This window comes from Pongo pygmaeus, chromosome 8 (assembly GCF_028885625.2).
Source record: "Pongo pygmaeus isolate AG05252 chromosome 8, NHGRI_mPonPyg2-v2.0_pri, whole genome shotgun sequence".
NCBI classification, from domain to species: Eukaryota; Metazoa; Chordata; class Mammalia; order Primates; family Hominidae; genus Pongo; species Pongo pygmaeus.
Window position 1 is genome coordinate 100,869,278 of NC_072381.2, and position 11,149 is coordinate 100,880,426.

General features: G+C 44.0%; 1 protein-coding gene across 1 annotated transcript; it reads left to right on the forward strand.

Annotated features, from left to right (window-relative positions):
- Positions 1-9,979: 9,979 nt before the first annotated feature.
- Positions 9,980-10,741, forward strand: LOC129006268 (small ribosomal subunit protein eS1-like). The gene has a single exon (XM_054435803.2). It carries the CDS (start codon positions 9,980-9,982, stop codon positions 10,730-10,732), a length of 753 nt encoding a protein of 250 aa, XP_054291778.1. The 3' UTR covers positions 10,733-10,741.
- The last annotated feature ends 408 nt before the right edge of the window (positions 10,742-11,149 follow it).

Genomic DNA, 11,149 nt, shown 5'->3' on the forward strand with positions numbered 1-11,149 from the left:
ATAATATGTAGTTGTGGTTATTAGACTAGAGTTTCTAGGTAGGAAATCGAGCACTGAAAGTCAGGGAAGCAGGGTGATAAGTAGATTGGCTTATCGGAGTTTCACCGTGTTGGCCAGAATGGTCTCAATCTCCTGACCTCGTGATCCACCCGCCTCGGCCTCTCAAAGTGCTGGGATTACAGGTATGAGCCACCACGCCTGGTCCGTACTCCTTGTTCTACTCCTTCCCCACCTTCTCACTACTGCGCTTCACCAGTCTTAAAAAAAAAAGTTACCCAGTGTGGCATGTACTGATTGCTATTCTATCCCTACCATGTAGCTGCATTTGTTTTGTTTTGTTTTCAGCATGATTGATGGAAAATTGGCCATCCTGCCCTGGGATAACCAGGAGTTCACTGTGCTTGATTTCTTTTCTAGCTCCCTTCTTCACTACATGGGGTGAAGAAAGTAAGTGCTCAGCAACCCGTCATAAAGCGAAAATTTAAATTGACACAGGTAATGTGTCAGACAGCTTTGGGATGGTCTCAGAAAGTGGAAAGTAAAGAAAATCTATGAAGAAAGGCTGGGCGTGGTGGCTCCCAGCTGTAATCCCAGCACTGTGGGAGGCCGTGGTGGGAGGATCACTTGAGCCCAGGAGTTTTAGACCAGCCTGTGCAACAAAGTGAAATCCTGTCTCTACAAAAAAAAAAAAAAAAAAAAATTAAGAAAAAAAAATTTAAAAAGAAAAGTTGAAGAAACTGGCATCAATTAGTCTTAAAAAGAGAAGCTGACAGGCTAATATAGTGACTGTTTCTAGTTTGTAAACTAGATCAGCTACACACTCCAAAACACCATCTGTGCTCAGCCCGTGGTGGTGCACTGGACAAGCAGAAGAGTGAGTTCTAGAACTGGACTCCAGTCTCACCTCTGCCAATGCGTGTGGCCTGGGCAGTCTCCCTGTCTAGGCCTCAATTTCTGTGTCTGTAAAATTAAAAGGCTGGGCCACGTTGGGGTTCCCAGTCTTCCCTTAAGACTTCACAAAAGAAGAAATGTTTGGACACACCACAAAGAGTACTTTTAAATTATTACATAATAAATGCATTGGCTGGGCATAGTGGCTCATTCCTGTAATCTCAGCACTTTGGGAGGCCGAGGAGGGCAGATCACTTGAGGCCAGGGGTTTCAGACCAGCCTGGCCAGCATGGAGAAACCCTATCTCTACTAAAAATACAAAAATTAGCTGGGTGTGGCAGCATGTGCCTGTAATCCCAGCTACTTGGGAGGCTGAGGCACAAGAATCGCTTGAACCTGGGAGGTGGAGGTGGGAGGTGCAGTGAGTCGAGACCACACCACTGCACTGCAGCCTGGGCAACAGAGTGAGACTCTGCCTTATAAATAAATAAATACATTTATTAGGTGATGAGAATCTCCCAAACACAGGACTCATGAGGGAAAAGAAAAATAAAATAGGTGCTCAGTGATAAGAGTTTGGGAACCAGACTGAAGTCACTCTAGAGCAGGGATGGTGATGCATCATTTTAGAATCCTTAACACAGTGCCTTCTTAGCACACACACCCATGAAGTGCTCATTATGTTTCAAGCACACACATGAAAAGGACACGTAGTAGACTCCCATGCACCCATTACCCAGCCCCAAGAATCATCCCTCAAGCCCAGTCTAGCTTTTCTATGCTCCCATCAGCTGACCTCTAAATATCCCAAAGATTATTTTGAAGCAAGTGCCAGAAATCATATAATTTCACCTACAAATATTTCAGTATGTCACTCCGAGATAAGTAATATATAAATATAGCCACAAAATCATTATCAGACCTAAAATGTTAATAATACTTCCTTAAATATCATTTTTTATCATTATGATTTTTTTGAGACAGGGCCCGGCTCTGTCACCCAGGCTGGAGTATAGTGGCATGTAGCCTCAACCTCCTGGGTTCAAGTGATCCTCCCAACTCAGCCTAAAGGTACACACCACCTTGCCCCAGCTAATTTTTTTTTTCTATTTTTTGTAGAGAGCAGGGTCTCACTTTGTTGCCCAGGCTGGTCTTGAATTCCTGGGCTCAAGTGATCTTCCTGCCTCTGCCTCTCAAAGTCCTGGGATTACAGGCATAAGCCACCATGCCCAGCCTCCTTAAATATCATTTAATGTTAATTGCATGTTCAAATTTCACTGATGGCGTCATACAATTTTTTTTTTTTTTTTTTTTTTTGAGACAGGGTCTCACTCTGTCCACCCAGGCTGGCGTGCAGTGGCACGATCTTGGCTCACTGCAACCTCTGCCGCTCTGATTCAAGTGATTCTCCAGCCTCAGCCTCCCGAATAGCTGGGATTACAGGCATGCGCTACCATGCCTGGCTAATTTTTGTATTTTTAGTAGAGACGGGGTTTCGCCATGTTGGCCAGACTGGTCTCGAACTCCTAACCTCAAGTGATCCGCCTGCCTCGGCCTCCCAAAGTGGTGGGGTTACAGGCGTGAGCCACCGCACCCGGCTTAGCTTTTTGTGTTTCCATCAGGAGGCACATAATGCCCAGTTATCTTTCTTTTTTTGATGTTAGCAGCTATTGATGATCATTGCCTAGCTCCATTATTTCATTAAGAGTTGCAAAATTCCAATATGCAAAATGTTGATATGCTAACATTTCTTAGCTTCTTTTCTTCTTCATTTATTAGCTAGAATGTTTCTATAAAGAAAATCATCTTCTTATCAACTATTTGGTTATCATGACACACAGTTGGAAAAGAAAAGGCAGAATCAATGCTGTTTCTTTTCCTTCCTTGTCAGTTTCAAAATAATAGGTTGATTTCCTAGCATCCTTCAAAAGATGACAAATGAGGGCTGCTTTTTTTTTTCTAAGTGTCATTAAAAATTCATGGGTTTAATATATTTAATGAGTTTGAGTTCAGTGAAGTTATAATCCTCATTGATTCTTCTACCACTGGCCAGTGGGACTGTGGGGATCTCTTAATTTGCTCCTGAGCTCTCTTGACCCAACTCCATGGTGTTTGATAGGTTCTTACTTTCTGTGAATTTAACTTCTGAGATAATCTCTAAGGTCCTTCTTAGTTCTGCCCTCAGATCAAGCAAAGAATAGAGCCCGTCCTTGGCCTCATATACTATACACATTGAGACACAAAGGTTTTTTTCTTCTTGGGTCTTACAGGAAAGTTTTCTGAAAGGTAGGAGGAAGAGGGTGTGTGTAAACCCAACTCATCTCCTCAGGCTAGAGGAGGAGGCCTGAGGCTGTCAGTGAGAGTGGGGTGGGGGTGTGGAGTAGGGGGACAGAATCACAGCTCTGTCCTGGGAAATCAGGGAGAGAGTGGTTGCTTCAATTTCAAGTCATCTCCTCAAATCAACCCAAGTGCGTGTCTCGACAGAACTGATTCCCTGTAACTACTTTCCTGCCGATCCTCTCTTCCCTACTCCCTGCTCTTCAGTTAGGGTAGTGTAGTTTGGGGAGGCACATAAAAACGCCTGGAGATCCTAAGTTGGAAAAGTAAGATGTGAGGAAGGTAACCTGGCCACCCTGGCAAAAAAGAGAGCTTGACTGAGTCATTCCCTATCCCAAGATTGGGTGGATCCAGTCACCACCCAAGAGTCCTGGGCCTGAGGCCAGCTTCTGCACTGCCCTGCCCTGTCCCTGCATAACCAGGGTATGACAACTCAAGCATCCAGGTGGAAGGAATGACACAGACAGAACCTGGCTCATTTAGCTTCCAAGACTCAAAGAAGTGAGCTTTGCGAGAGGGAAAAGCCTGGTTGGGAATGTCAGATAGAGGTGGGCATATCTCGATTTATAGCTTTTAAGCACTTAGACATTTGTCACATGGGACAATATTTGCACTTTTGCAAACACCGGGGCAGTGTTGGTCCTTCTGGCTTGGGCATTCCAAGTGAGTGTCTGGATGCCCCAAGTGAGGACATCTGGTTAGACTTCATGGTCCAGGCTAGTCCCTTGTCCAGCTTTTTCTTTTCCTTTCCCAGTCACCATAGAAAACAGACCACCTTTGGCATTACTGAATTCTGAGCATGTCCAGAATTTGGCTTGGGGCTGCTGCTTTTTATGTAAAGTTAGGGGAACACCTGCAGTTTTGGAAAAGCATCTAGGAGCAAGAGATACATCTTGGGTTCTTCCTTCCTTCAGAAAGGTCCTGATAGCCAAGGATGGTCCCTTTCAATTACCACATCTGTATGTCCCTGCCCCTTGGTCAAAGCTGATTAACACAGTGCAGACACCTTGCCCAAATTTCCTTATCTGAGAGCTCCAAAGAGAGAGGGATGTTCAGAGGATGAGAATTTCCGAAACTTAATTCCTTCCTTGCCTAAATCTTTGCTGTTCATCTTTTCCTTCAATTATGTGACACACTCCATACCCTTCAAAAAAAAATGGCTTTTTGCTCATTCGAGCTAACCTAAGTCAGTTTCTGTTGTCTGCATCCACACACAGATGCAAAACCCTTAACTAAAATTACTGTTCAATGGTGCTCTGGATGAAGAGCCCAGGCACCTAAATTCATCCCTTTCCCTCTGACTCCCCCATCCCCATCATCACGTCTTTAAATCCCAGACTCATTATCCTCTGCTTACAGCTAGAACCGAGGCAATAAGGGGAAATAAAAATGAGAAATAAATGATGATGATAATAATAATATTTATTTTTTGAGCACCTTTTATACCAGGAATTGTGTTAACTGCTTTACATAAATCATTTTATTGAATCAAATCCTCATAAACAACTCTGAGTTTGTTAGGATGCTTTTGACTCCATGTAAGAGAAATCCCAACTCAAAATAGCTTAAACATGAGAAAATGAGTTATTTTCTATGTAATAATAAGTCCCTACCGGGGTAGCTTTAGGGTTGGTTAAATTAGAAGCTTGATGTTGTCATCAGGGACCCAGGTTCTTGCCGTCTTTTCACTCTGCCATCCTTAGTTGGCTTGGATCTTCAGCCTGGGTACCCTTATGACCACAAAATGGCTGTTACACTTTCAGGCATCCCATCTGGACATGATAGTATTTAGCAGAGGGACTATTTCTTCCTTGTATCTTTTTTAAGTACAAGAAAAGCTTTCCAAGAAGCCTCTAGTTGATCACCCCTCTCATCTCAGTGGCCAGAACTGGGTCATACATGCATGCTTAATCCAACCATTGACACAAAAGTGGTGTTATTGCAATGGGCCTACACCAAGCATAATTCACCCCTGAGTTGAGACAGGAAGAGATAAAACACTCTGAAAAAAAAAAAAGAAAAATGAGGTCTGGCCGGGCGCAGTGGCTCACGCCTGTAATCCCAGCACTTTGGGAGGCTGAGGTTGGTGGATCATGAGGTCAGGAGATCAAGACCATCCTGGCCAACATGGTGAAACCCCCTCTCTACTAAAAACACAAAAATTAGCTGGGCATGGCAGCGCATGCCTGTAATCCCAGCTACTCGGGAGATTGAGGCAGGAGAATCGCTTGAACCAGGGAGGCGGATATTACAGTGAGCCAAGATTGCGCCACTGCACTCCAGCCTGGTGACAGAGCTAGACTCCGTCTCAAAAAAAAAGGTATTTTTCAGCAAAGAAAAGGGGAGGAACCCATTCGGTAGTTAACCAACAGTGTCTGCTGCAAACCTTCAAGATACACATGAGCAATTCAAAGGGGTAGAGTGATTTGCCCAAGGTCAAACAACCAGTTAATTGCAGATATGGAGTCTGAATCCAGAACTGTCCATCTCTAAAATCTACTCTTTTAACCTATATTCTGGGAGGCAGTTAGTCCACACTAAATTCTTTTGCCTTTGAGAAACTCAAGTTGCTGAGACTGTCCTGATTATTTCATGAAAACACTGGTGTAGGAGCTACAAATTGATCAGATTCAGGAGACCAAGCCACACAGCAAACTCATCTAGCCTCACTAAATCTGTTCCCTACTGGCTCACTCAAGTCTCCTCAAATACAGTGGTGAGGAAACTTAAAAGCAGCTCAATTCAGCAAACAGCAGGCTTCAGTCTTAGATATCTGGCTTTCAGAGTGGGCATCATAAGTGAACAAATATCCTTTCCGTGTCCTTCCACATCTCCTCTTATTGGTATTGCCCCCTTTGGGGAATTCTTTCTACCCAATTTCATTTATTTGGTTCTGATAGGGACTTCCAGTGACAGTACCAAGACAAGACATCAAGTCCCAGCTATTCAGGAGGCCAAGGCAGGACGATCACTTGAGCCCAGGAGTTTGAGACCAGCATGGGCAACACAGTAAGAGCTCATCTCAGGCCAGGCGCGGTGGCTCATGCCTGTAATCCCAGTACTTTGGGAGGCTGAGGCAGGTGGATCACGAGGTCAGGAGATCAAGACCATCCTGGCCAACATGGTGAAACCCATCTCTACTAAAAGTACAAAAATTAGCCGGGCGTGGTAGCACATGCCTGTCATCCCAGCTACTCGGGGCTGAGGCAGGAGAATCGCTTGAACCAAGGAGTCGGAAGTTGCAGTGAGCTGAGATCACACCACTGCACTCCAGTCTGGTGACAGAGCGAGACTCAGTCTAAAAACAAAAAACAAAAACACCCTCATCTCTATCAGTCAATCAATTAGTCAGAGATGACATCAAAATCAAAATAGTTAAACAATGGGAAAGCACAGACACCAACCAATCACAAGGGACACTTGCAGCAGTGGCAAAGCAGGCTCCTGAATGCTCCTGGCTGGGCTAGCCATTAACTCTTAATTGTTGGGCCATGGGGAAGTCCAGGGTGTCCCAAGGAGGTCCAGGATGGCCAGGAGATGAGGACAGGGAACTTAGGAGTCTTGGGCCAGTAGGTATTTACCAACAGCTGTTGAAATATTTCACTTAATGCATTCTTAATTACAAATATTGCATGTTTCAGTTCTAGAATGCCCATTTGATTCTTTTTTTATAGATTCGAATGCTCTGTTGAAATTCTTTATTTTTCATCTATTGTACTATTTTCTCTATTTACCATGTTTATAATACTTATTACAAAGTCCTTGTCTGCTAACTCAAATATCAGAATCATTTGTGGGTCTGCTTCTATTGCCTGCTCTTTCTCTACTTTTTTTTTTTTTTTTTTTTGAGGCAGGGTCTTGCTCTGTTGCCCAGGCTGGCGTATGGTGGTGCAATCATGGGTCACTGCAACCTTGACCTCCTGGGCTTAAACAATCCTCCCTCCTTAACCTCCCAAGTAGCTGGGACTACAGGTATTGTGACTAAGCCCAGGTAATTTTTTTTTGTTTGAGACGGAGTCTGGCTCTGTCGCCCCAGGCTGAAGTGCAGTGGCACAATCTTGGCTCACTGCAAGCTCTGCCTCCTGGGTTCATGCCATTCTCCTGCCTCAGCCTCCTGAGTAGCTGGGACTACAGGCTCTCAACACCATGCCCAGCTAATTTTTTTGTATTTTTAGTAGAGATGGGTTTCACCGCGTTAGCCAGGATGGTCTCGATCTCCTGACCTCGTGATCCACCTGCCTTGGCCTCCCAAAGTGCTGGGATTACAGGCGTGAGCCACTGTGCCCGGTCACCCAGGTAATTTTTTAACTTCTTCTTTTTTTTTTTTTTTTTGAGACAGGATCTCGCTCTATCACCCAGGCTGGTGTGCAGTGATGCGATCTCTACTCACTGCAACCTCTGCCTCCCAGATTCAAGTGATTTTCCCACCTCAGCCTCCCAAGTAGCTGGGACTACAGGCATGTGCCACCACACCTGGCTAATTTTTCTATTTTTAGTAGAGATGGGATTTTGCCATGTTGCCCAGGTTGGTCTCAAACTCCTGAGCTCAAGTGATCCACCCACTTCAGCCTCCCAAAGTGCTGGGATTACAGGCATGAGCCACTGCACCCAGCCTACTTTTTTCCTTTTTCTTTTTCTTTTTTTTTTTTTTTGAGACAGTGTCTCACTTTTGTCACCCAGGCTGGAGTGCAATGGTGCGATTTTGGCTCACTGCAACTTCCGCCTCCTGGGTTCAAACGATTCTCCTGCCTCAGCCTCCTGAGTAGCCGGGATGACAGGTGTCCACCACCACGCCTGGCTAATTTTTATATTTTTAGTAGAGACAGGGTTTCGCCATGTTGGCCAGGCTGGTCTCGAACTCTTGACCTCAGGTGATCCACCCACCTCGGCCTCCCAAAGTGCTGGGATTACAGGCGTGAGCCACCGCGCCCAGCCCCTGCTTATTTTCCTTATCAGTCACATTTTCCTGCTCTTTGCATGCCTTATAATTATATAAAAGAAAACAGAGGCAAAAGATGATGCTATTTTCCTCCAGTGATGAACCTCTTCTGTTAGCAGATGGGGTGAGGGACAGATCACCTTAACCTAGTCAAGAATTCAGCTGGGTTGAGGCTGGGTTGCAGTCTTAGTTAGTCCCAGTCCACCTCTGAGTCATCACTATTCCTTGGATGGAGCCCACTCAAGCTTTTCATTGGCATGTCTCTGTCTTCTCATCCCTAAAAGCCTATGGAAAATTCAGTTCTGTTCTTAGGAGCTCCAGCTTAGCTCTAGATTCTAACATTACACCAGATAACATTGATCATCAAAAACTCTACCAGTTTCTCTTTGCCCCAGTAGAGACCCTATGCCTGGGTCAAGCCCTATCCTTGGCCTGTGCACAGATTTGACAAATACCCCCGGGAAGAAAATGGTCAGAGACAATCAGCACATTTAGAAAGGGCTCTTTCCGACCAGGCACAGTGGCTCACGCCTGTAGTCCCAGCACTTTGGGAGGCCAAGGCGGGCAGATCACCTGAGGTCAGGAGTTTGAGACCAGCCTGACCAACATGGTGAAACCCTGTCTCTAATAAAAATACAAAATTAGCTGGGTGTGGTGGCACATGCCTGCAATCCCAACTACTCGGGAGGCTGAGACAGGAGAATCACTTGAACCCAGGAGGCGGAGGTTGCGGTGAGCCTAGAACGTGCCATTACACTCCAGCCTGGGCAACAAGAGTGAAACTCAGTCTCAAAAAAAAAAAAAAAAAAAGGAAAAGGCTCTTTCCTCTCCAGAATTTCAGTTCATTAGTCCTCATTGATGGCACAACTCTGCAATGTCTTAAAAAGGTGATTTCTGTAACTTACTCTGTTTTTTCTAGTTGCTTCAGCAGGAGTGTTGGATTGTTCCTACATATACATTCTATCCAGAAGAGGAAGCCCTCTGAAACCCTTTCAACATTTAACCATGGTGAGATCATCCAGGTATATATGGCTGAATCAACCCAGAGCATACCATGGCCCCTGCTCCACACCTCTACTACAGTGAGGACAGGTGGCCCAAGCAGACAAGAGTCTTTTTGCAGTGAAACTGGGGACCATGAGCCTTTTTATTTTTACAGTGGGTGGAAAGTCTGACAAAGCTGTGAGAATAAGTCTGGAAGCTTTCAATGGCTATGCCCCATGCTCATGGAAGAGGCCAGTCTTCAGCAGGAGGAAATGAAGCCCTTCCACAGAAAGGAGAGGCATTGGGAGCACCCAGGGGATGTTGGAGTCCCTGATTCTAGTCACTTGCTCCTGCTGTGGTTTGGTTACCGGAGCCACATACTTCGCTTTTCTTCCTGAGCTAGTTCCAGTTTCTTTTTTAAAAAATGTATTTGTGTATATTTATGGGGTACATGAGAAAATCTGTTATATGTATATAATACATAGTGATCAAGAAGGGGCATTCAGGGTGTCTGTCATGTGAGTACAACACATTTTTGTTAAGTTTAGTCATCCTTAACTTTTGTTAAGTTTAGTCTGCTGTGGAATATTGAATTTATTCCTTTTATCTTACTGTATATTTGTATGTTTTAACACTTCTCTTTATCCGCCAGCCCCCCACCACTGTCCCTTCCATCTCTATTATCTGTTTTTCCATTCTTTAGCCCCATGTGTTCAATTTTTTTAGCTCCTACATATAAGTGAGAACATGCAATATTTGTCTTTCTGTGCCTGGCTTTTTTCACTTAAGAGAATAACCTCCAGGCCTTGTGGCTCTCTGAGCAGCACCATGGTGGTTGGCAAGAACAAGTGCCTTACAAAAGGCAGCAAAAAGGGAGCCAAGAAGAAAGTGATGGATCCATTTTCTAAGAAAGATTGGTATAATGTGAAAGCAGCTGCTATGTTCAATATAAGAAATATTGGAAAGACGCTAGTCACCAGGACCCAAGGAACCAAAATTGCATCCGATGGCCTTGAGGGTTGTGTGTTTGAAGTGAGTCTCGTTGATCTGCAGAATGATGAAGTTGCATTTAGAAAATTCAAGCTGATTACTGAAGATGTTCAGGGCAAAAACTGCCTGACTAACTTCCATGGCATGAATCTTATTCGTGACAAAATGTGTTCCATGGTCAAAAAATGGCAGACAATGATTGAAGCTCACGTTGATGTTAAGACTACTCATGGTTACTTGCTTTGTCTATTCTGTACTGGTTTTACTAAAAAACGCAACAATCAGATACGGAAGACCTCTTATGCTCAGCACCAACAGGTCCGCCAAATCCAGAGGATGATGGAAATGATGACTCAAGAGGTGCAGACAAATGACTTGAAAGAAGTGGTCAATAAATTGATTCTAGACAGCATTGGAAAAGACATAGAAAAGGCTTGCCAATCTATTTATCCTCTCCATGATGTCTTTGTTAGAAAAGTAAAAATGCTGAAGAAGTTTAAGTTTGAATTGGGAAAACTCATGGAGCTTCATGGTGAAGGCAGTAGTTCTGGAAAAGCCACTGGGGACAAGACAGGTGCTAAAGCTGAATGAGCTGATGGATATGAATGACCAGTCCAAGAATCTGTTTAAAGTTCAGACTTATAATAGTGGCAAATAAAAAGTCCTATTTGTGATGAAAAAAATAATGATAATCTCCAGTTCCATCCATGTTGCTGCAAATGACATGATTTCATTCTTTTTATGGCTAAACAGTATTCCATTGTGTATATATACCAGATTTTCTTTATTCTACCATTGATGGACACTTAAGTTGATTCCATATCTTAGCTATTGTGCATAGTGCTGCAATAAACATGCAAGTTTGCAGATATCCTTTTGATACATTGATTTCTTTTCCTTTGGGTAGATACCCATTAGTAGGATCACTGAATCAAATGGTAATTCTACTTTTAGTTTTTTTAAGAAATCTCTGGCCAGGCATGGTGGCTCATGCCTGTAATTCCAGCA

Bases quoted from the DNA above. Each gene is read 5' to 3' on its own strand.
- LOC129006268 (XM_054435803.2), top strand. From the start codon at position 9,980: ATGGTGGTTGGCAAGAACAAGTGCCTTACAAAAGGCAGCAAAAAGGGA.